The sequence below is a fragment of the Rana temporaria genome, chromosome 1, assembly GCF_905171775.1.
Source record: "Rana temporaria chromosome 1, aRanTem1.1, whole genome shotgun sequence".
Classification (NCBI taxonomy): domain Eukaryota; kingdom Metazoa; phylum Chordata; class Amphibia; order Anura; family Ranidae; genus Rana; species Rana temporaria.
The window spans coordinates 521,631,479-521,658,571 of NC_053489.1; the positions used below are offsets into that span (position 1 = coordinate 521,631,479).

Here is a 27,093-nt window from a genome sequence, read left to right on the forward strand (position 1 = left end):
CGTTTCTCGGATCAGAGTCACGGATCGGATCATTTTTCGGATCGGCAAAAAAAATGCAGATCACCGCCATTACTAGTAAAAAAAAATAATAAAAATGCCATAAATATATCCACTATTTTGTAGACGCTATAACTTTTGTGCAAACCAATCAATATAAAGTTATCGCGTTTTTTTTTTTTACCGATAACATGTAGAGGAATACATTTTGGCCTAAACTGATGACTTTTTTGGGATATTTATTATACCAAAAAATAAATATAGTTTTTTCACAAAATTGTCAAGCTTTTTTGTTTATAGCACAAAAAATAAAAAACGCAGAGGTGATCAAAAGAAAGCTCTGTGGGGAAAAAAAGGATGTCTGTTTTGTTCGGGTACAGCGTCTCACGACCACACAATGTCGGTTAAAGCGCCGCAGTGCCATATCGCAAAAAAGTAAGGGGACAAATCTTCCTTTCCTTAAGGCCCCTTTCACACGGGGCAGCGGAGGTGCGGTGGCGGTATAGCGCCGCTAAAAATAGCGGCGCTATAACGTCGGAATTGCCGTGGGATTCGGCTGCTAGCGATGCGGTAATCACCCCCGCTAGCAGACGAAAAAGGGTTAATACCGCCCGCAATGCGCCTCTGCAGAGGCACATTGCGGGCGGTATTACTGCGGTTTCCCATTTGTTTTAAATGGGAAGGAGCGGTATACACACCGCTCCAAAGATGCTGCTTGCAGGAGATTTTTTTCTCTCCTGCCAGCGCATCGCCTCAGTGTGAAAGCCCTTGGCTTTATTATTATTATTATTATTATTATTATTATTATTATTATTATTATTATCATCATTATTTTATTTTTTATACAAATAGAGCTTTCTTTTGGTGGTATTTAATCACCACTGGGGTTTTCTTTTTTGCTAAAAAAAAACAAAAAAGACCAAAAATTCATATTTTGTTATAGGTTTGCAAATAGAATTTTTCTCCACTGATGGACACTGATAGGTGGCACTGGTGAGGGGGCACTGATGGATACAGAGGCAGCACTGATTGGCAGTAATGATGGGCACTAAGGGGACCAACGTCCCTCTAACAATGCAATGTAAGCCCACGCTGTTGTCTTTTGGCTATAGTGCGGGCTCCAACTGGTTAAACACTAAAAAGCTGCTTTTGTGGGAATACAATTCTTAGCATTGCTATCCAATGTCTGTAGGACCGCAAATAGTGACATACATCCCCTCTGTCAAAATCGGATAGCACAGCGGGGAAGACCCCTGCATCCACATCGCTTGTGTAGATGCAGGAATTGGTGATTTTTTATTTATTTTTTTCGTTCAGCCTGCTGATTGAACACAAAGAAAAAACTCTGTGTTTACCGAAATTTAGCATTAGAGACCAGCGGAAAAATAAAAGAACTCGCTAAATTACATAAGTAAACAATAGGGTCTGGAGAAGAGCAGACCTACTGATTGTTTCACAGCAGCTGAAAATTAAGTTTGTTTTAAGGAGCTCAAAAGAGCAGAACTGTGAGTAGCCCTTGGCTAATATCATATGCATAGATCCACATCATAAATAAATCACTAAGCGCACAATATTGCTAAAAATATATGCAGACAGGGAAAATTGTCATTGTGTACTTTTTTTTATGTCTTTTTATAAGGCTCTATTGCATATACTGTGTCTTACATTAATAACAATGTAATTATGTTACAGTTGTCCATAGGTACAACTGTATAAATTACATTTGATCATTATTTAGGTCTCCTAAGTGTTCAACCTTTCGTATTCACGAGCATGTATTCACGAGCATGTATTCACGAGCATGTATTCACGAGCATGTATTCACTAGCATGTATTCACTAGCATGTATTCACTAGAATCTACTGCTGGTGGGCAGCAGCTCCAGGCACTGCGACGTACAGGTACTTCCTGGTTTAGAGAAGCACATGCCCCCCTGCTGACCTTTGCTATGATTACACACAGCACAAGTATGTTAGCAGGTTACAGCCAATCATTTGGGCCGTTTACCTTTTGATTGGCTGTGAACACTCATAAAACTGGTAAACACAACACACAGATCAGGCTGGATTTATCCCTGCTTTCAGTTACTGTTTAGTACTGAAAGCAAGGAGGAGAGACTCCGCTAGATGATTTGGAAGTAAAAGCAGCACATATACTTTCATACACTTGTTAGGCACACAGTTAACCCCTTGATTGCCCTCTTGACCACTCCTGTCACCTAGCCAGTACAGTGTCGGTGTACAGTTCTATCATTGTATTCGTGTCACTAGCGACGTCCGTGTCTCTCCCAGCCAGTGTCAGTTAGGACCAGATTTCTCGCCACACTATCAGTCTCATTATAAGTCCCTAATCACCAGCATTGTTGGTATAGTGTCTATGGATCAGTATCGTGATCGCGATCAGAACTATACTAGTGTCCCCAAAAGTGCAGTTTGGTTTTGCCAGAGACATGTAGCAGAATACATTTTGGCCTAAAATTGATGTATATGTTTTATAACGAAGTAGAATATATAGTTTTGGGGTTTTTTTGTTCTGTATTTTTTGTTTTTATGATCATATAAACAAATGATCAAATACCACTAAAAGAAAAAGATGCTATAAATTTAATTTTGCAGTGTTGCATGACCAAGCAATTACCAGTTAAAGTAGTACAGTGATAAATAGTAAAAAAAGGCTTTGGTTATGAAGGGGGTAAAACCTTCCAAAGGTCAAGTGGTTAAGACCATTTAAAAAAGTGCATATCATACATTCTGCTTTACACGTGATTCTTCGACTGTATACTTTAGAAGATGAATGTTTCCTGTTCCTTAGCAATGTAAACATGTTATGTACAATAATAAGTCTTCTTTCTCTGTGTCCTTGTATATTTAAGGTTATTACAGGTTACAAATGGCTTCTGTTACTCTTTGAAAGCACAATGTCAGAAAGTACTTTTATACAGATAATTAAACTGTACAGTAGAGCCTCCATTATTCATTGCATTATTACAACTTGAAACAAATGTTATTTCCACTTTCTGGCGCCCTTCTATTTATGTAACCTTAACTGACATCTTGGAATCCCACTGCTCAATGCTATAAAACATGACATAACTGAGTATGGGACATATTCTTGCCATGACGTATGTACTAATGGGACCACTACTCACTACCATTTTTAATTCACTGCTTTTCTTAACCACTTCAGCCCTGGAAGGATTTGCCCCCTTCCTGACCAGGCCATTTTCTGCTATATGGCACTGCGTTGCTTTAACTGACAATTGCGGGTCTTGCGATGTTGTACCCAAACAACATTTATGTCCCATTTTCCCCACAAATGGAGCGTTCTTTTTGTGGCATTTGATAACCTCTGCTCTTTTTTTTTTTTTTTTTTTGCGCTATAAACAAAAAAAGCGGCAATTTTGAAAAAAAAATTTGTCATTTTTGCTATAATAAATATCCCAAAAAAATGTCTTCATCTGTTTAGGCCAATATATATTCTTCTACATATTTTTGGTAAAAAAATCGCAATAAGCGTACGTATATTGATGGTTTGAGCAAAAACTATAGCATCAAAAATCGGATAGATTTTTTTTTTTTTACTAGTAATTGGAGCGATCTGCGATTTTTATCAGGACTGTGACAATGCGGCAGACTGATTGGACACCTTTGACACTATTTTGGGACCGCTGACATTTATACAGCGATTGGAGCTAAAAATAGCTATCAATTACTGTATAAATGTCACTGGCAGGGAAGGGGTTAACACTAGCGGGCAATCAAGGGGTTAACTGTGTTTCCTAGGTGTGTTCTAACTGAAGGGAGGGTGAGATTGACTGGGGGAGGAGACCGATCGGTGTTCCTACTTGGTATGAACACACGATCTGTCTCCTCTCCCCTGAGAGAACCATGATTTGTGTGTGTTTATATGAGCGATCACGGGTCTCCAGCGGGCATCGCGATTGCCGGGCACGCGCATTGGCTCTGGGGACATGCTGCGGCCATGCGCTTGCTATGATGTCTTAAGGGATCGACTTATAGCTACATCGATTTGTGCAGCTATGCCAACCTGCCGCAGTATAACTTGCGACAGCTGGCCGGCTAGTGGTTAAAGTGTATGTTCAGCCATTACACCATTACACCATTACGCCATTTTTAGCAGGGCCCTTGTATCCCTCCTGTATTGTATTGTAATTGTACTGTCTGCCCCATGTTGTAAAGCTCTGCGCAAACTGTTGGCGCTTTATAAATGTATAATAATAATCCTGTAGGGAAAAACCACTTTTATTACTCTGTGACATCATTGTCAGGCTTGTATAAGTCTTGCAAGGGTACCTTTTTGTACGGTTCATTCCTTGACGTGTGTGGGCAGGCTTTTTACAGTTAAGACAACAGCAAATTTTTGCTGGGGGGAAAAATATGGAGTATTCCCATGAGAATGTATAGTGCTGTATAAATCGTCAACAATATCTAAAAAGTAATTAAAGTGGAGGTTCACCCTAAAACAATTATCTAACATTACATCCAGCATACTAACGACATGTACAGAATGCATGTATTTTTTTTTTTTCGCCGTACATACCGATATATATTGTTATTTTCCCCCCGGCTTCTGGGTTCTGATTCCCGCGGCACTGGGCGTTCCTATCCCTGAGTTAGATGATTGACGTCTGGTGAAAAACGTCCCTTGGCGCATAAGGCGCGTCGCCAGTTTTTCGTAAATAGTTGACCTGCGAGTCGGCACTATACGACCCCTGCGCCCGCCGTGTAGAGCTGACTGCGCAGGCGCCATATAGAGCCGACTCGCAGGTCGGCTATTTACGGAAAACTGGTGACGCGCCATGGGAAGTTTTTCACCAGACGTCAATCATCTAACCCAGGGAAAGGAACTTCTTTAAATTGACTGACTGCCAGCACTCATCTTCTAGGGAATGTACAGTATAACATTTATAGTTAATATTATAATACAGGATTGACATGAAATGTGGACTAAACATTTCCCTCTATAGTGTTGTGCTTGTTCCAATCCAGGGCACTAGGTGTAATTTCTCTCTGCCTCATTTCACTACTATCTGTATGAGTCCCCTCTGACAAGTTTTCCCAGACACCAAAAAGTAAAAAAAAGTAATGGGAGGGAGCTCCAGCACACAGCCAGTGATTGACAGCCTCAGCTCTATTCCTGTGTGGGGGAGGGGTCCCTCCCCTTCCCCTCCCCTCCCCTCCAACCAACTCTGAAAGCTCTCCTCACTAAAATCTGCAGTGTGTAATGTCAGTTCCCTGTCTGGTTTTCTGAAAGCTATTTCTGCTCTAGTTGAATTATCAAAGTGCATTACGTTTCTGCAAAAATAATGACAAATGTGCCTGACTGCCTGCCTCCTTCATGAGTTTCTCTTGATTTATAGATGGGGCGGTAGGTGCATGGTAGGTGCATGTGTGTCAGGTAATTAAAAGCTGATAAAACGCATGGTTGTGTAATTGGTCAGACGAGTAAGCAGAAAGGTAAATTTGTCCTCATTTTAAGATACTGGCCATACGTGGCTCACCTGATAAATCAACTGAAATTCGTTCCACAGGTGTCCCTGTGGAACCCCCGAAGTACTTGGCTTGACAAAAATCTTTTTTTTATTTGACTTTTGTTGAAGTTGGCAGTCTCAGACAAACAGTGGCTGTACATAATTAGATGCAGGCACTTTTTGGGTATTTTGATAGCCGCATATGCCAGCTTCAATGATTCCTCCCATTCAGCCCTTGGCACTAAAAAAAGAGAAATCTTGAAGCTGAATTCCAGGGATGCCTGTTTTTGCACAGTTCGATTGGTGTGTCTTTAATGAGACATCCTGGGTCTAAAAGATCCTGGATGTCTCCTCTGTGTTTCACTGAATATAATGCAATGTACATGGCACAGCATTACATTCTTTCCCAGGCCTTAATGGCCATGGAAACTGTCAATGGGACAACAAGAAGAGGAGGATAGTGGACACACATCCGCTCTCCCCCATCCCCTCTACTCAGCACCTGCTAAGCTTTAATAAACATGCCATTAAAAAATCACCCTATGGGCTATATAAACACAGAATGTGTACGTGTACAAGGTTAAAAACGCATAATAAACCACCACTTGAAAAGTATCTTCAGTACTCCAAAAGGAGTGCCACCTGTACATTTTATGAAACCCAACACGTTTCAACTTCCAAATAGCATTTTTCTTCTTCAGGGGGTTATTGTCACTAATGGAAGTAGAAATGTTTGTGCTTAAGTAACAAAAACTTAAACTAAGCGGCAACTGAAAGTGAAAATGCACATTAGTGACAATAGCAAAAAATTTTGCTGCGCTAACCTACCTAAAAATTCCCTCTAAATGGAATATCGTAGGTGAAAATAAAAATATAATTATAAATGAAGTGAGGCAAATTCAATAAGACATGAGTGAATAAACGAACTGTGAAGAAATAGGTCAATAAAGTCCAAAAATGAAATGATTCAATTGACAAACGGCGATATCTTGAAGGAGTGAATAGCATCAGAAGGAATTCCACCACCAAAAGTGAAAACGCTGTAGAGAATGCACGCTTACCACAGGGCAAGCTTTAAACGCTTGCGGCTGTAAACCCCAGCCCGCGCCTTTATCCAGGGACACACCATGCAGCAGCTTCAAGTGGTCACTTCAAATGATCGCTAGATGCTTGCGCAGGTTCAAGTATCGTACAGGATAATCGGTGTACTGGGAATGAAAAAAGGGGCTCACCATAGTGTCAATCTGCAGAACAGTAGGAATTTATTATGGTAAAAAACACTTGCATGAAATGAAAGTAAAAACAGCCTGTATAATAACCGGCCGGCTATGTGAACGCCCGTCCGCTCTGACTTGGAACGCGATGACGTCAGCACGTCCAGTATTATTTTACATGCTGTTTTTACTTCAATTTCATGTAAGTGTTTTTTACCATAATAAATTCCTGCTGTTCTAAGTTTTCTAAAATATTTTTTATAAATGACACAGAAAACAAACATATCAAAAAACATCAACCCAAACCTTTGTTTCCCTTTAAAATCTATTTTAAATGCCTCCATACTGGGATTTAAAGGTTTTTCAAGAAAAATGTGCAACACTTGAGCATTGTGAACACTTGCTGTACCCGTGCAGACTAGCATTTACCCCCAGAATCCCATGGGAGAACTAGGCCTTACTCAATTTGTGTGGCACCATTGGTATCGGGATAAAAGTTGTGCCATTCACTGTATATATGCTTTTTTTTTCCCTACAAAGTAGACAAGAATGGGTTACAGTAAAAATAAGCATGTTATGGATTTTTTTTTTTCAGTCATTTTTTATTTATTTTTGTCAGATTTTCAGAAACCTTCCTGATGATACTCTGGATGAGACCACCTCAATTTCTCCACGTGCCCCGCCAAGACAGTCAAAAAAACATCGTAACAGAAGGCCTATGGCCATATACAACCCCTGTGTTGAGCTAGATAATGGTAAGTTGATCCAAAGCACCTCAGCATAACCCATTTCAGGGCTCTCATACAGCACAATGATCTAGGATTTCTAATGCGAGCAACAGAGTATGACCTAGCTGCATATCGGAGCAAAATCCCTTATACAGTCTTGAAAGTTTAGGATTTAATAGTTGGCTTAAAAAGTTAAACCTGAAATCTTTCCTGCAACTGTAATTGAATGTATTCAAATCTGTCAGCTTATATCTATTAATTACATTTTGTGTGGCATATAAAAACTTGATACCCATATTGCCCAATGCATTCATCCTAGACGTTTATGATTTATAGTTACTTTTTTAATGGGTAATATGAAAATCGGGCACAGTAAGAAGAAAAGGAGGAAATCCTAATTGGAAATCCCATTCATTATCAAAGGTATGAAATTGCCTAAAGGACAGAACTGTTCCTGTTGCCTATAGCAACCGAGTTCTCTCTTTAATGCTTCAAATGCACAAGTTGTTGTTGTTTTTGTTGTTCAGGTAAGTTTTTGTTTACACCTATGACCACCCACCACATTCACCCTTGACATCACCACACACATGCAATATACAGGAATTAAGAATAACTGATGGAGCTAAGCAGTCTGTATTTCACCTACTCTACTTCCAATGTAATGCAGTCTTTATTAAATGTGTAAATCCAAATGCAGTTGGAGGTGTGTGTGTAGTTTCTATTTAATTGCACTGATTTTGTTTGGTGAATAAAAGCAAGTTAGTTTAAAACGTATTTTGATATATTCCCTGGGGACTGCTTAATTTCAAGGATTAACATCTGTGGGTTTAGATGCTGGGAAAATGAAGAGTATCAGATAAAAACAAAGTATTCTCAGAGATGTTAGACAAAACTTCTAGAGTATCAGTGGCAGTTTTAGGGAAATGCGGTTTAGTGTGAAACGTGAATGTTTTTTTTCTATGATTACTGCAATAAACAAGCTAGTAAGTGTGAAATATTGCTTATGATTAAAGTGTGGTCAATTTTGGAATACTGGGTAACATGTTGGAGAAAAACTTGGCAGATTGGTATAAATTGTAATGCATTTATAGATGTAACCTATGCAAGGTGAGGGAAGAGACTGTGATGTCATAGTCTACACCTGTCTTATTTCACTCTCTCTGTGACTTCCATTTTCTCAGAGGCTTCTCCAAAGACACAAAATCTATAGACCTTGGTCTGTCTTGTCCTGCTTCTATTTCACGGTGTACAAAAATTAGCTGCCCACATGAATAGTCTTATTTTCTTGTCACGGTATATAAAACATATTTGCTGACATGAACAATTTTCAGTTCCTGGCTCAGTGTACACATTTTACCAGCATGGCTTTTTATGCAGTAAGGTACTGGAAAAGGGCCCGGAGAGCTTTACTAATGGGAAAATGGATTAATATAGGCTAGTTGGCAATTACATTTTGCTGAAGCTCCTAAAAAAAATATATATATATATATATATATATATATATATATATATATATATATATATATATATATATATATATATTTTTTTTTGAAATGCAGCAAACTTTTTCCACCTCAGTTTTTTTTTTTTTTTGGTGTGCGCTGGCATAAATCGGGCGCACAGGTGACCAGTCATTTTCCCTTGTAATGCTTCCTTTGTGTAAAGCCTTAGAGTGAATAATGTAAAGATTTATCTCTCTTAACCCCTTCACATCTGTGCTATAGCTGAATATCGGCTACAGCGTGAACCACCTTTGCTGGAACCCCTTGCCACATGATCAACTGTCAGCCAATGACAACTGATCATGTGATGTAAACAGAGCCGGTTATCTGTTTTTTTCTCCTCACGCTGATAGTGTGAGGAGAAAAAAAAATCCGATCACCGGCTGTCAGGGGGACATGGGTCCCGATCAAGGAAAGCCGATGTGGAGTCATCTGTGCCTCCTGCCAGCGCCACCTATCGGTGCCCAAAGTACTCGATGTCATCAGTGCTGCCTTATCTGTGCCCATCAGTTCAGCCTCATCAGCGCATATCAATAAAGGAGAAAAATTACCTGTTTGGAAAACTTTATAACAAACTATAAAACATGATTTTTTATTTTCTTTCAAATTTTTCCATCTTTTTTTTTTTTTTTTTGCAAAAATTGAAAAAACCCCAGTGGTGGTCAAATACCACCAAAAGAAAGCTATATTTGTGTGAACAAATTATACAAATTTAATTTGGGTACAGTGTTGCATGACCACACAATTGTCATTAAAAATGTGACAGTGCTGAAAGGCAGGAGAGGGGTTTAAGTGCCCAGTAGTTAAACCCTAGATTTAAGACTACTGGGTTATAGCTCCATTTTCCAAAGTATAATACTTGTCACAGAACCAAAAACGCAGCCTTGAGGCAGCCCCCGTTTCTTGTCTAGTGTCCAGGATTAGGTACCCAAGCGCCCTGTAAGGAATCTGGGTTCCCATTTTTTGGGGGTTTTCCAGGGAATACTTTTCCTTTTGTTTTTTCTTCAGTCTTCGTGACCTTCATTCAGCAGCTGAGCTGGATGACAGGCTGGATAATATAGATCATTGTGGGCCCCCTGCTCAGCCTATGAGTCCATGCATACCCTTGCTGAATACAAGTTTGGCTGCTACAGCCTGTGAGATATTACAGAATGGGCACATATGAACAAGTGACTTGCTCTGTCACAGTGTCTCCACAGGCAGTCTGCATCCCTGTTCCATTGGGAGGTGGCCTGTCATGGTTAAGGTACCCCCCCTCTCATCGTTGTGATATGGTGAGTAAATACTCCTCTTCCCTTTACCCTCCCTGAGTAGCTTAGCGTGATCTATAGACACTTTCCCCCTCTCTATCCCATGGTTCAAGTGGTGCTTGGTGCAGTACACTCTCAGCAGAGCTCGCCTATGCCTGGTGTGTCCCTGGGCTAGCAGGGGGACCCTTGGTTCAGGCCAAAGGAGGACTCTATTCCTTGAAAGTCCCCGATGACATATGGGGTTACCCTCCTTTCCGTGTCATGCTGTCCAGTAATTTAGGCTGCAGCTTGTAGCCTGTGGAGTCCGAAGCTGCCGACTCCACGTTTACATGTTTACTTAGGGCTGTTACCCTTTATGTGACATTTCCACCCACACTTTACAAGAACCCCATGTGTGTGTAAGCTCAGCTTGGCTGCAGGAACCATGGACAGCCCTGCAGGTGTTGCCATGCAGAAAGCTACTAGAGAGCTAGACAGTTGGTGCTCTTGTTCTGCAGGTCACAGTGAAGTTTCTTTTATTTAGGGGGTATGGAGAACTTAAAGGTGGACTGGTCGAGGTGGTGTTCTGAAAAGGTTCCATCTTGACCATGCTTTAAAACAGTATCAATGCACCCATTTGCTCTTGTTTATTGACAAGCAGTTAGAGCCCCTTTCAAGCTCTCTCTCTCCTTGCCAGATCTTGTTACACCACCTGCCTTGGTTTTGATGCTTGTTTGTCGTTAACTGGCTGTGTTAGGGCCCTCGGAACGGGTCTGTTGGCTGTCCAGATAAGTCTCTGGTCATAGTGTTTGAACTTCATGCCCGCAGCATTTAGTAACTTTGTGGTAAGTCTGATAAGGATTACTCAACTAATTTCCCACTGAATCCTTTTTCAATGCACATATGGTGAACGCGTGGGTTGTAGTGTTGGTCTGTGGAACCAGTTTGCTGTTGCTTCCCTATTAAACCTGATAATGGGTGTCACTGGGGTTTAAAGTACCTTAATAACCAAGCAAAGCAAGCCCAGGACTTTGCATCATTCATTCTCACCAGATTAAAGGCTTTTTTTTTTATTCCACCCCACCTAAGCAAAGCACTGGCCCCCAGCTTGCCTACAAACCTGGACTTTCTAGTTCTCCAAGCCTTATGTTGGTTGTTCTTGAGCATGGAGGACACCTTTTACTTTAAGGCGGAGGAGCTGTGTTCTTGAGGCCATTTTCCCAAATCTTAGATGCTTGGGTGCAGGAGATGGTTTCTTGTGACTACATATCAAATTTCCTCACTTGCCTCCTTTTTTTAGATTCATGACATCAGACTTTCCTCTGTAGGCCTTCTGAAGCAAAGGGTCATGGCAGGTTTCTGAGCAGTTCAAGGGTTTTACTCCAACCTGTTCTCGGTACTTAAACCGGGGGGGGCGCACAGTACGGTCTCATCTTGGAGCTCTAAGCCCTTTTCATTCAAGCCCAGGTGTTCTGGGAGGCATCCACTAAGCTTGTCTTAGCCTTTTATCAGTATTCCAGCTGATATTGATCCTGGGCATAGCACAGAGGACTTTACTGAGAGTAGATACACACCATTTTGAAGTGACCCTTGCTGGTGATGACATGCTGTTTATGCTACATGTTTTGTAGCTTTCCTGTCGGTGATTGTCACATCTGTGGACTTTTATGGACTTTGAAGGTAAATTGGGTATCTGGCGCTCCAAGAGGCAATGCCCTTGGTTTGTAATAATGTACATTTAACTAGTCAGTCTTTAGGTAAAAACAAAGTTGAACCATCATAAGGGGGTGATTTAAAAAGAGGCAGCCATCCTCAGAGTGTGTCCAGCAACTCTCCAAAACATATACAAGAAACAAGGGGGGGCAGGGGCTTCTCTAAGTGTAGTATTAAAACAGTAACTTTTATTGTACAAGATTAAAAACACTTACAAGATATAAGTGGGAGTCATCCTCATCTTGGGTATGTTTTCCTGGCAGTTCTACTGCGTCCCACAGGCTCCTCGTATGATCTGGGTAGCTGGGGAAGGTTCTTCCCCAGCCACCCAGATCGTTCGAGGAACCAGATTTTCTGGTATTGCAGATGTTCAGTTTCATTGCCTGAATGTGGTTCATGCTGTGTGGGTTTTCCTCACAGCCACTAATCCTGTTATAAAGACGGACTCTTTTTGTCATTCCTAATGATCCTCATAAAGGTAAACCAGCTTCTCACTTCATTATTTCTCAGTGGCTCAGACAGGCCATTATCCAAGCATGTGGTCCTAAGGATCTGGTTTCCACCCACTTCTTGTCATGTGCACGCCATTAGATCTGTGAGTGCTTTTTGGGCTTTTCAGCATCAAACAACTGTTTCTTGGGTTTGCTAGGCTGCCAACCGGTCTTTAGATCACACATTCATGCCCTGAGACATTCCAAGGAAATTTCTCTTCACTATCTTTACATAGTACATGCTACAAGGATAAACACCATGGCTACATCCTCTATCAGGCATTTGGATTCCCTCTTTGCCCTTTCTGATGGTTCTTACGAGGGGTTCTCTGCTTCTCTTTCTACCATTGTTGGATAGATTAGACAAGTCATCATTTAAGCCTATGGTGTATTCCCTGTTAAGGCACACTCTACCAGATCCATTAGTGCTCTGTTCATATGTGTGTCAAGTTTTACAAGGTCTCATCTGAAACTATCTTTGGAACCCAAGATTCTTCAGTTCTGTCAGACTGCTTTTGGACATCCTGGCAGTTTCTAAATTCTTGTACCTTCAGTGGACAAGAACGATGGGATTTCTTTCATTATCATACTATATATTTGTTGACTTCCACTGAGGTCTCAAACCCCTGTTTAGGAGCACAATGTTCATACTGCAGTCTCTGAATTTCTGTGCCCCTTTGTGAACTCCAAGAATTGGATTTTCCTGCAAGTAAAATTAAAAGTTTTTTTTTTTTTTTGAAGATTTAAAGGTTCTCTCCTTTTCCCAATGTCAGGCTTTGGCAATTTCTTTGTTAGTAATCGGAGATGGGAAGTGAAATCTCTGCAAATGGGGCACAGACCTCAATTTAAGGTTTCGGCGATACCAGTATCGGTTCCAATACAGATTATTTGCATGGGAACTTGTGCAAATAATCCAAAACCCCAAACCGATACCTTTACGGGCTCAAATTGCACTGCACAGAATCACATTTGATTTAAACAAAAATGTGGCGCAATTCCTGTAAGAATTGCATGGCTTGTCATAGGGACTTCAGCCTGGATTCACACCAGAGCAGTGTAGGCAACCCCATGCAATTCACACCACATTCCTGTTCAAATTGCATGCAATTCTTTGTAGATTTGATTATTTTGTATGAGCTCAAATCACACCACAAAGGTATTGATGCTTGTTCCCGCCGATAAAAATCCAGTATCAGTGCAACCCTACAATATTTTTTTTAGTTTAAGCTACGCAATACTTCCCCCATTGTCTAGCAGTTATACATATGGTTCAAATGATAATATACTGTATATACGTGTAGATGTTTTGTACTGTACAGCAGTGTTTCTCAATTTTTTTTAAGCTTCAGCACCCTTTAAAACTCTGCACAATCTTGAGGCACCCCAGTCTAAAACTTAAAAAACTAATAGTGTTACAAAATGCAGAAACATCCACACACGTACACCCGACATTAGAAATTATTTATTCTTACAAAGCAAATATAACTTTTGCTCACTGATACAATCTAGTATTCCAACATTTTGCTTCTCCCTCAGTTTCTCTCCCTCACTAAGATGGGCAAGGGGGAAAAAATTTAACAAACCCGACGTGCTCCTTTTCAACCTGTGACGTCATCAGTTGTTAACACATCAGCGGCTTGTTTTAATGCTGCACAATAAAAACCTGTATTTTTATGTAACAAAAAAGCATGCTTGATACATTTGTTGGCTTGTGGAACATTTTTGGATAATTTTGGGGCAATTTTTAGGCAGAATGCAGAAGGTGCCCCAGGGTGCCACGACACCATGCTTGAAAGGCTGAGAACTCTTTCCTTGCGTTTTGCTGCCTCCCCAACATTGCATCATTTTGCTTCTGAGAAGCTTTACACTTTTTTTAAGATTTATTAAAAATTGTGATAGCAGGCTACCTAATATATATTATATAAATATATATATTTATATAAATCTATACATATAATATATAATATAATATAATGCAGTATCTAATGAACCTAGACCAGATCAGTTTCTTTTTGGCACACTGCATCAAATAAAGTTGGATATTTTTAATGAAGCAATGAAATGTTTTAATTAAAATCTTTAACAAAGTTGTTGTTAAATGCCTGGTCAAGGCTTAATTAGTTTTTGAGTGTAATGATTTAGAAGATACTGTATACACATTAAGTAAAATTGACTTGCAAATCTTGTAGCTTCTGCATACAAGTCATTTAATAAACTGTTGATTCAGAAAATAACACCTAGTAAAAAGAGTCTTTATAGTTCGTATTTTAGAATTTTAAGGGCAACAATGTTACTTAACTATTCACTATTACACACACAGATTGTGGCAGGAATTTTCATGTCAAATCTATTATCTAATGATTAGAATCTTCTGCAGCTTGCCAGACATACTGTAAAGTAACTAAACTGTGTCAGATATTTAAAGTAAACCCTCACCTTGTAAAACAACCTATCCAGATAAAAGTAGATAGGCAAGGCAAAACATTTGTGTTTGTGTGTATATATGTATATCATTATAAATACTTTTTTTTTTTTTTTAAGTGATCACATGACCCCTGTTCTCAGCTGCGTTAGGAGCTTGGAGAGCCGATACAGCAGGGCGACATGGAGGCAGAGCAAGAGCAATGCACTGATCTGCCTAGCGAGTAGCTGTGCATAGAGGTGCACAAGTCTGACCATTGGAACACAGACAGATTGTTCTTCCAACATAGCCAGAAAACGGATCACGCTGTAAAAGGATGTGCTTCTTTGTCTAGTGTGGTCAGTTTGAAAAAAACAAAAAAGCAGAAAGACTGACAGGATCTTCAGCCATTTCTGACACATATGCTGGGGGAACCCTTTAATAAAGAACAAAACATTTCTGAAGTTCCCATTAGCATAGCTGTTTAGTTCTACAAATATGCTCTTTGGGCCTCGGTCACTCGGATGCAGTTTTGGTAGGCAGTCGGGGCCAAAATGTCTGATGTGGTGATTGAGGATTGGCTACTACCTATAGCAATTTTTGTTTTTTGCTTTGTTACGCTTCACCTCCCTTTTATTGTGTCAGCAGGACTGACAGAGGATTTTAAAGGTTAAGTGTATGCTAATATAAAGAACATATACAGTATGTGATCAAAGGGAGGTGTGTGTTAAAAAATATATATATATAACTTTTATAATCACACTTGTCTTTGTACGCCTCACCTGGTTGCTGCCACACACGCTTGACACCATCTGAACCAAACAAGTTTATCTTATTCTCATCAGACCACAGGCCATGGTTCCAGTAATCCATGTCCTTATTCTGCTTGTCTTCAGCAAACTGTTTGCAGACTTTCATGTGCATCATCTTTAGAAGAGGCTTCCTTCTGGGAGGACAGCTATGCAGACCAATTTGATGCAGTGTGCGGTATATGGTCTGAGCACTGACAGGCTCACCCCCCTTCAACCTCTGCACCAATGCTGGCAGTACTCATATGTCTATTTCCCAAAGACAACCTCTGGATATGATGCTAAGCATGTGCACTCAACATCTCTGTTTGACCATGGAGAGGCCTGTTCTGATTGGAACCTGTCCTGTTAAACCACTGTATGTCTTGGCCACCGTGTTTCAGGGTCTTGGCAATCCTCTTATAGCCTAGGCCACCTTTTGACATGAGTTCTTTGTCATGAGGTGCCATGTTGAACTTCCAGTGACCATTTTCAGAGAGTGAGAGTGATGACACCAAATTTAACACACCTGCTCCCCATTTACACCTGAGACCTTGTAACACGAACGAGTCACGTGACACCGGGAAGAGAAAATGGCTAATTGGGCCCAATTTGGACATTTTCACACAGGGGTGTACTCACTTTTGTTGCCAGCGGTTTAGACGTTAATGGTTGTGCTGAGTTATTTTGAGGGAACAGCAAATTTACACTGTTATACAAGCTGTACACTCACTACTTTACATTGTCGCAAAGTGTAATTTTTTCAGTGTTGTCACATTAAAAAAAATATAATAAAATATTTACAAAAATGTTAGGGGTGTACTCACTTTTGTGAGACACTGTGTGTGTATGTATGTTTTTGCACCAAACATATCTTTTGGAATTATGACCAAAAAGTTAAACCTTGGTTTCATCAGACCATAACACATTTTCACCACATGCTTTAGGGAGACTTCAGAAGTGTTTTTGTAAAAATGTTGCCAGGCTTGGATGTTTTTTCTTCGTAAGAAAAGGCTTTTGTCTTGCCACTCTACCCCATAGTCTAGACAGAGCTTGTTGTCACATGTACCACACAGCCAGTACTTGCCAGATATTTCTGCGGCTTGTTTATTGTTGCTGTAGGCCTCTACAAGGTGAAAACCATTCAGAAGCCTGAAGAATAGAAAAGCCAGATTAGACTTTGGCGAAAAATACTAAAGTCAGACCAGTTCTGAATGAATGAATGAAAACTTATATAGCGCGGCACATGCGAACTAAATCGCCTCTGGGCGCTTGTTGGTCCTGTCTCCTTTGATATCAAAAGAGATGAGTTTTGATCTTTCTCCTGAATGCTAAGTGGTTCTCCTCCAACCGAATGCTGGTTGGTAAAGCGTTCCATAGTCTGGGACCCTGGACTGCGAATCTTCTATCTCCTTTGGACTTGTAGTTGGCTTTCGGTATCTGGAGTAGATTTTGATTGGTGGATCGCAGAACGCGATTGGGATTATGAGCTTTTATTTTTTCGCATAGATAATGGGGAGCATTCCCATGGATACATCTATGCGTTAGACAGAGTGCTTTAAAAGCAATTCTGTCTTTTACTGGCAACAAATGAAGGGTTCTCGGTGAAGGTGAAATAGATTCCCATGGTTTTTTCCCAGTCACAAGTCTGGCGGCCGTATTTTGAACGACTTGCAGACGAGCGATTTGGTACTTGGGGAGTCCTAGGTAAAGGGCATTTGCATAGTCCAATCTGGAGTTTACAATTGTTCCTACCACGACTGCTATGTCTTCTTTGGGAATGAAAGGAGTAAGTCTGCGTAGTAGGCGCAGCAGATGGTGAGATCCGCTGACTACTGACCCTATTTGTGCATCCATTGTCATGTAGGAGTCAAAGATGACCCTGAGACTTTTGACTTTGGCGCTAGGGGTGATGATTTTGCCCAGAATGGAAAAGCTTTCTTTGGACGGATGAAACAAAGATTAACCTGTGTGTATGTGTGTGTATATGTATGTGTGTGTGTATATATATGTGTGTGTGTGTGTGTGTATATATGTGTGTGTGTGTGTGTGTGTATATATGTGTGTGTGTGTGTGTGTGTGTGTGTAATATATATATATATATTAGGTGTGTGTGTGTGTGTGTGTGTGTGTGTGTGTGTGTAAAATGTACACAGTCACGCTGCTCTCACCCTATACCGAATGCTTCTAGACACACTAAGCATTACATTAACCATTCCTAAAATTAGGCATTGTGAACAATCCGATAATAATTCAAAAGCTAGACAGTTGTAGCCCTTTAAGGGTTAGTTCATCTTTACCAAATTACTGCCTATAGAGGTAAGTGGTGCAACTTTAACTAAAGTTAAATAATACCCTTGCTATAGGTGTAGGCCATTGTATACACCTCCTGAAGCCTAACTGGAATACTCCCAGAACATTTCTAGGACTTTACTAGGAGAGGCCTAGTCATTACTGCTTACCTTATCAAAAACAAGTTCTCAAACGCTAAGCTCAGTTACTGCATCAGGGGAGAGAAGAAGCAAGTGAGGGGGCTTGAATCAGAAAGCAGCTCACTCATATGAGTTCATAAATTTTATTTATATATATATATATATATATATATATATATATATATATATATATATATATATATATAATTTGATCCCAAACATGCCAAATCTTAAATTGTGTGTGTGCTTTTATATAGTGAAAAACAATGGTATCCAAAAATCCCTATTGGCAATGCTTTGAAAGCCCTTGCAGCTCACCAGTTTCGAGTTACCTGTGAGCTTTGGTGCTAGAATTATTGCTGTCACTCCATCGTTTGCGGCAATACCTTGCATGTTTGGTGTGATTGTGGTTAACGTACACCCTAGGATCGTGTTTTGAATTTTTGGGTGTGTGCAGAGCAACAGGCAATAAATGTTATATTTTTATTATCTTTCTTTGTTTTTACTTTTTTATTTATTTTTTGTTTTTAACTTTGCTATCACGAGCGGTTATCAATCACCCATGTGATAGCATTGGGCAGGTGACAGGTTCTTTTTATGGCGACATTGGGAATTTAATCACAAATATCTCCTCTTCCCTCCAAAGCATGTAACCGAGCAGATAATCGTTCTGCCTGCACTGTATCATTGATTGGTAGATATAGAACTGCCTGATCACTTTTAATATACAAATGGGAGCGGACTGAGGAAAGCAACCATCAGCTTGTGCTTTAAAGTGGTTGAAAAGGCAGTTTTTTTTTTTTTTTCATTCTATGCATTAAGATAGAAAAAAAAAAACCTTCTGCTTGCAGCAATCCCACCTAATATATCCAGCGATGTCCATGAGGGCCTCTGTTGTCCGGGACTCGCCCTTTTGATTGGCTGAGACACCGCAGCGGCGCCATTGGCTCCTTCTTGCTGCTGTCAATCAAAGTCAGTTAGCCAATGAGGAGAGATGAGGTGGGGCTGAACCGCAGCTCCGTGTCCGAATAGACACAGGGAGCTGCAGCTCTGGTGCCCCCATAGCAAGCTGCTTGTTGTGGGGGCACTCAATGGGAGGGAGGGGCCTGGAGCCCCAAAGAGACCCCACAAGAGGTGGATCTGGGCTACTGTGTGTAAACCACTGCACAGAGTAGGCAAGTATGTTTGTAAAGTCGTTTGTTATTTTTAGAGAAAAAAATAATCACTTTAACCTCTTTAGACCATTAAAGAGCAGAACTAGCTAAACTTAATGTTTACCTTCATTCATTGGCGTTCATTTACTAAAGAAGTTGAGCATATTGACTTTGCACTGCATTTTTCAATTTGAATGGGAATTTCTGCTTAGTTTAGTGGATGAGGTGAACATTTTCTTTGGAAAGAATACCCAATAGCATGCAAGGACATTTGAAAAAGCAGGCTTTGTCTCATTCAGTAAGCAAAGTGAAAGTTCTCTAGCAAAGTGACCATGCGCTGCTCCTTTGACCAATAATCCCCATTGTATTCTAAAGCAGGTGAGCTAATCGGATTTCTGCCTTTTAGAAATGATGTGACACCTTGAGAGATTGAAATGGTTGCTCTGGGTTAATGTACACTATCATTTTGTACTGCGTTATTAAAAAACGTAATTTCAACGTTTTATTTTCACTTTAAAAATGTGTTCCTTTTTGCATTTGATTTAATATATCCAAATTATAAACAATGTAGTATAAAACAAAGAATTACAAGAATTCTTAAAAAAAATGCTGTAGGCATAATATTTGCTGGTTCAGTGCTAGCATCTCTGTTGATCCAGAAGATAAGGCGCCTGTGTCTAGCAGACTCAGCAAACTTAATGCCTGTAGCATTTTCTTTTTGTTGCAGCTCCTTATAAAATTAATCGCACTGTTTACTGTAAATATTCTATTGCTCAGTTTTGATTATTTTGTACATGTTCTAACTGATGCCTCATGCCTTCTTCTGGTATAACTTTAGCAAGCCTTCTGAAAACGTAAAGCTCGCTAAGTAAGGTTATATCAGTGGTACAAGACCCGTGTATTTCTGTTGGTGGTAATAAAAGTAGAAGGAAATTATTTCTGGTTCTGAGCACTAGAAAATATATAGTTACAGATTTGGAAAATCAAAATGTGTTGCTCGGTGACTAGTCGAGGTGCAGTTTTCCTGTATGTAGCTTGTTACTAGTTTGTTACTTTTTCTTGCTTGAAAACAATGTGATTATTCATATGATGTGGAACTTGTCGGGATAAAAATATGGAATCTGCCATTACCGACTTGATCCACATCAGTGGCTTAGTTGAGAAAGTTTAAGCATGACAATCCTGAAATGTGCATCTAAAAAAAAAAGGCAGGTTCTGTGACACAGCAGTGTCTACTCACAGGAGATAAAAAAATATATGCAAATATTTAGATTTATTGGATCAGACTAAAAGCTATTGAAATATAAGACTGGCCTGTACGTTATGTGGAACGAGAATCTGGTGAACAGTGCCCACCTGGCCTGGCATGGTTTCAATCTCTTGGCGGCTTTCAAGTACTCTAGGTTCTTATGATAAGTATAGATCAAGATCGAGTGTGCTGCGCCTTCCAAGAGATACCGCCATTCTTCCAGAGGGACCGGGAATTGTTGGCCTTGATTGCCAACAATTCCCGGTCCCCTACTTCGTAATTCCTTTCTGCCTCTGACAGCTTGCGGGAAAAGAAGGCAACAGGATGTAAGAGGGCCTTGGGACCCTGTCTTTGGGAAAGGACCGCCCGACTACTGTCTCTGACACATCTACCTCCAGGATGTAGGGCAGGCTCGCATCAGGATGTCTAAGGATAGATGCGGAGGTGAATAGGTTCTTGAGCTTTTCAAAAGCCGTTTGGGCCTCCGGAGACCATTGAAACCGTATAACTGTATATGTAGCAGCATCGTCTGTATATTACAAGAACAAGCCTGTGAAAAAAATGGCAGCAAAAATAAATTAATTCTGTTATGAGTAAGTAAGAAATAAGGTTTGTGGATCCATTGGAGTAGCAATAACCTCTATTCCCAATCCTTTAGTCAAACAATACAACTCCAATGACACAGCATTACACATTTTGGTAAAAGCACCGCAACCTAGAACTAACCAGCTATAGAACCAAAAATCAAGGGCATGAAACATAGTGGTGTTCATTCAATATATGCTAGCATTTTTTTGTGCTGCCTGGATCCCTATTTGGGAGGTTTCTATTAACCACTTGCAAACCGCCCTATAGCAGTTTTACTGCTACAGGGTGGCAGCTGTGCGCAGGATCACGTCTGTCTGTCTGTGTGTGCGCGTGTGTATACTATGTGATCCCGCACTTCCATCTTCAGGGGGCGCACCACTTCTACTGCTTTTCACAGCAGAAACCGATCTGTGGGTGCTGGGCACTCCATGTCTGCAGGCAACTGCTGATTGTTGGGCAGAGGCTCCGAACTGAGCTCTGCCTATGTAAACAAGGCAGAGTTTCATTCTGACGAGGGATGGAATGGATTCTGTGTTCCTGCAAAGCAGGGACTCAAATCCACCTCTTCCCCTAGTAAAAGCAACAACTCTTTGATCGCCCTAGATATTAAACCCCTTCCCAGCAAGTTTCTTTAGTACAGTGCATATTTTTAGCATTGATCACTATATTAGCAAAGTGGCAAGTGTATCCGTGTCTTATTGTCCCCTGCATCATTGCAGTCCCACTATATGTCACTGATCGCATGACATTACTAGTATAACAATTAAAATAAATTCCAGTAGTATATATCCCAGGGGTAGGCAACCTGTGGCACTCCAGCTGTTGCAGAACTACAATTATAACTGCCAAACGGCCAACCCAATCTTCCCTTTTGGGAGTAATTGTAACTGCCATCCTTGCAATGCCTCATGGGAAATGTAGTTCCACAACAGCTGGAGCGCCAAAGGTTGCCTACCCCTGATATATCCCATAGTTTGTATACACTATAACATTCACATAAACCAATCAATATTCGCTTGTTTTTTTTTTTTTTTTTGTATTATTTACCTAAAACATGTAGCATGAATACATATTGGCTTAAATTTATCAAGAAATTAGATTTAAAAAAAATAATAATTGGGGAAATGTTTAATATCCGAAAGTAAAATATATACCGTATATACTCGCGTATGAGCCGACCCGAATATTCGCTGAGGCACCTAATTTTACCACAAAAAAATGGGAAAACGTATTGACTTGAGTATAAGCCTATGGTATACATCTGCATGCCTCACTGTTCCTCACTTTGCCGCACTGTGTCCATTGCGTATGCCTCACTTTGCCCATGCCTCACTGTGTCCATGACTAGACTGACATTTAACATGGGAGTCTATGGAAGGGCTTTGAGAAATCGGTGCTCCCCAGCCATAGGTCCCCCAGACAACAAACTGCACACTTGTAGAGGAGGAATGGGGCTACATGTGTGGCAAGTTATGGGTCCTATGACTGGCTAGTACCGGGTCCACAAAGTCACAGGAGAAATTACCGTTTAACATTGGAGTCTATGGAAGTGGTGCCCGGCTTTGAAAAATCGGCGCTCCCCCGCCGTAGGTCCCCTGGACAACAAACTTTGCACACTTGCCATATGGTGAAAAAAGGTGCGGCGATTGTGATGATGGAGATCACTCATGCATATTCCGTAGTGTGGATGGCCCCACATATGACACACTTGTGCCGTCAGAGTCCTTTCCCTTTATTATTAGGATTAAACTTATCCTGCAATAGGCCAAACCTTTCCTATTTAGGATTTAATATAAATATAAAAACACAATGTGATCAAATACCACCAAAAGAGAGCTCTATGTGTGGGGGAAAAAATGTCATACATTTTATTTGGGTACAGCGTTGTCACAAAAATTGTCTGGTCACGAAGGGGGTAAATCTTCTGGAGGTCAAGTGGTGAAGTACCGTATTTATCGTGGTATAACGCGCTCCCGCGTATACCGCGCACCCCTAAAGTGGCCCCCAATCCTGTGGAAAAAAAGTTTTTTTGTTTTTTTTGTACTTACAGTTTTGGTGTATTGTGCGGCGTCCATCGGCGGCCTCGTCGGGTCCGGCGTCCTTCTGCGGGTCCGGCGTCCGTCTTCGGCGGGTCGGGTGTCCTCTTCGGCGGGTCGGGTGTCCTCTTCGGCGGGTCCGGCGTCCTCCCCACTCATTTCCCGCCACGAGTTTGAATACTGCGCCGGCATATACCGAGCGCAGTACACTCGTGAATCTTCGGGCAGGCTCGGCAACTGTCGCGCTGACGTCCTGTACGCTTAGGATGTCAGTGCGAGAGGCGCCGAGACTGCCCGAAGATTCACGAGTGTACTGCGCTCGGTATATGCCAGTGCAGTATTCAAACTCGTGGCGGGTATCGGCGTATATCGCGCACCCACGATTTTGCCCTGATTTTCAGGGCAAAATAGTGCGCGGTATACGCCGATAAATACGGCACCAAATGTGTCCCATTGGAGAGACTTGCCTTAATTTCCTGCCCTGAACACACAAAAGGATGGTAGAGGAAGTGTCCCCAAATTAAGTGGAATCCTCTCTTAGACAGTTGTAACTGCAATGATTGTCCCATTTGAGGATTTTTTCCTCTTCCTGTTCTGGTGAGAGCTCTGTTCATTCTTTTTTTTTTCATTCAGCCTGCTGGCTGAACAAAAAAAACGTAGCCATATATGGCTAGCATTTAGTTTCGGTTTTTAATGGGAGGACACAGACCATAGCCTAACGTTTCAAAGACTTTCAAAATCTTAAACTAAGGTATTAAGCAGCATTTTTTTTAAAAAGCACATACACTGGGGTACTTAATGTAATGTTACACAGGGGATTGTAGGAATAAGACAGTTATGATAGCAGCAAGAGGGGAGAGGTGGGGAGCAGATTGTCACTGATAGGCAGGGGGAAGCAAGGAGAGGCTGCGGATGACGGAGGTATTGTGGATCAGCAGCCGTAATAAATGTGGTAAGTTTATAGAGGGGACACTAGCACCAGGCAGGATCAGCCAGGTATCTTAGATGATGCAAGGGGCCAAATTACACAGCACAAGTACTGTGCTGTTATGCTTTAACTGCTTCCGCACCACCCCACATACATTTACTGCAGCAGGACAGCCCTTCAGTGTGAAATTGCGTACATGTATGTGATTTTGATTGTCGGGTCTGGGGTGCGCACCACCAGCTCCCACTGTGTCAATCGGCATGTCCGGCAGACCCGATGACCGATGGGACCCGCCAATCGTTCCTTGTAAACAAGGCAGATTGCTGTTCTGTCAGAGGGGAAGATGGAGATCTTGTGTTTCTACTAAGCAGGAACACAGATCTGTCTTCCCCAGTCAAAACAAGCCCCAGACAGTTAGCAAGCACTCTCGGAGAACACATTTAACCCCCGATGTTAACCCCTTTCCTGCCAGTGCCATTAGTACAGTACATTGTTTTTAGCACTGATCACTGTATTGGTGTCACTGGTCCCTAAAAAGCATCACTTGGTGTCAGATTTGTCCGCCGCAACGTTGCAGTCCTGCTAAAAAATCGCTGATCGCCGCCATTACTAGTAAAAAGAATAATCCAAATATTTTTTTCCCATAGTTTGTAGACGCTATGGGCCAGATTCACGTAGACTAGCGGCGGCGTAACGTATCGTAGATACGTTACACCGCCTCAAGTTTTCATCGCAAGTGCCTGATTCACAAAGCACTTGCGATGAAAACTACTCCGGCGTAAGCCCGTGTAATTTAAATGGGCGTGTGCCATTTAAATTAGGCGCGCTCCCACGCCGGCCCTACTGCGCATGCTCCGTTTCGGAATTCCCGCCGTGCTTTGCGCGCAGTGACGTCATCTTTTCGAACGGCGACGCGCGTAGCGTAATTCCGTATTCCCGGACGGCTTACGCAAACAACGTTAATTTTTACATTTCGACGCGAGAACGACGGCCATACTTTATACAGCAATACGATTGCTGTGTAAAGTTAAGGCACCCAAAACGACGACTAACTTTGCGACGGGAAACTAGACTAGCGGTGACGTAGCGATCGCGAAAATCCGCCGTGGATCGCCGTAACTCCTAATTTGCATACCCGACGCTGGTTTACGACACAAACTTCCCCCAGCGGCGCCCGCGGTACTGCATCCTAAGATCCGACAGTGTAAAACAATTACACCTGTCGGATCTTAGGGATATCTATGCATAACTGATTCTATGAATCAGTCGCATAGATACTCTGAGGCCTCGTACACACGACAGAGTTTCTCGGCAGAATTCACCGAGAAACTCGGTCAAACCCGGATTCTGCCGAGAAACTCTGTCGTCTGTACACTTTTGGCCCGATGGAGCCGCCGAGGAACTCGTCGAGAAAATAGAGAACATGTTCTCTATTTTCTCGTTGTTCTATGGGAGAAGGATGCCCGCCGAGCTCCTCGGCGGCTTCATCCCTGAACTCGACGAGGAACTCGACGTGTTTGGCACGTCGAGTTCCTCGGCCGTGTGTACGGGGCCTGAGAGATACGACGGAGTATCTCCTTTGTGAATCTGGCCTTATAACTTTTACACAAACCAATCGGTATATCAGCTTTTTTAGATTTTAATTTTTTTTTACCAAGAAATATGTCGCAGAATACATATTGGCCTAAACTGATGAAGAAAATAGATTTTTATACATTTTGTTTATTTTTTTTATTGGATGCGTTTTACAGCATCAAGTAAAAAACATTTTTTTTTTTTTAATTGTCTGTCTTTTTTTGTTTATAGCGCAAAAAATAAAAACCACAGAGGTGATCAAATACCACCAAAAGAAAGCTATTTGTGAGGGAGAAAAAGACATCATGTTTTTATTGGGTACAGTGTTGCATGACCGCGCAATTGTCAAAGTAGCGCAGTGCCGTATTGCAAAAAAAAAAAAAAACTTTTTGTAGTTATCCTTCTCAATGTGGCCTTGGATGGCATTACAGCCCTTATAAAAATACACAATATGCTCTGTAAATTAATTGTGAACAATATGTAGATTTATACCTTTTATGGAAATGCCTTTTACTTTGGAAACAAATGTAAAAAAATTGAAAACAAAAAAAAAACCTGGCCCTTCAGATGACGGATGACCTTGCCTTCCACAGTCGGTGATTGGTGCCTTAGTGGCTAATCCACAAGCATAATGGGGGAATTCATGTTGAAGGGGTTTTTTTTTTTTTTTTTTTTTTTTTTTTTTTTTTAGATCTGTGAATGTTTAAAATGTCACAAAGGTGAAAATTGCAGCACAAGGAAGTATGAAGTCCTACGTTGCTTTTTTTTTTTTCAGCCTCTGCATTTGTCTGGTTAGTTTATTTTCATTTTTATTACATGTCACTTTAAACCAGATGGTGTTTGATACATCAGGGATTCTGAGGACAGCCACAGTAATGTATACAATAAGATAAAAATGACTACATATCTTTTCTATTCAAGTCACTTGTGATGTACAGTAACACAGAAAATTGGTTTCCTTTCATATTGGCTGCATTTAAGGTGTTTGTGACCCTGAAACATTACAAAGACTGCACCTTTAAAAGACCTTCCGTCAAGTTCCATATACAAAGTATTTTGTGTGTATCCCAAGGACACTGCTAAATGATTGTTCGTCGGCATAACTCTCACCCTCTTCCGCTGAAGAACAGCAAACAATATGCCAACTAAAGAAACATTTCCCTTCACATTACTATTTTCTTAGTTCTTGCCATCTAGCTTGCATCCTTTTCATATAGTCCATTATTAAGTTCCATGTTCAGTACACGGTATGCAGGCTTTTAGGATAGAATTCATCTAAAGAGTATTGCTCCGGAACAGAAGACTTTGTCTTTTATACCCATTTGGCTGTCTTTGTGGTTTCACCCGTAATTAACCCCTTGTTGTATTACACTTATCAGTATGTTGCTATAAATACTGATCTCTTTTGGATGTTTTTTTTCCCTTAGAAACATATGACTGCCATACTGAAACAAAATAAATTGTATCATGTTCTTCTATAGTGGAGTAAGCAATCCTTGGCATTTAGTAAAAAAAAAAAAATTGCATTCTTAAAGCTGAACTCCAGCCTCACTTTAACCACTTGCTTACTGGGCACA

The 27,093-nt window shown here is 41.0% G+C and overlaps 1 protein-coding gene across 3 annotated transcripts in view; it reads left to right on the forward strand.

Annotated features, from left to right (window-relative positions):
- Positions 1 to 27,093, forward strand: part of ARHGAP10 (Rho GTPase activating protein 10) — a 333,889-nt gene that overhangs the window by 243,361 nt on the left and 63,435 nt on the right. For all 3 annotated transcript variants that reach the window (XM_040331859.1, XM_040331844.1, XM_040331851.1), the window contains exon 19: positions 7,322 to 7,457. In XM_040331859.1, coding sequence (XP_040187793.1) covers positions 7,322 to 7,457 — 136 coding nt within the window. The remainder of the gene's footprint in view (positions 1 to 7,321; positions 7,458 to 27,093) is intronic.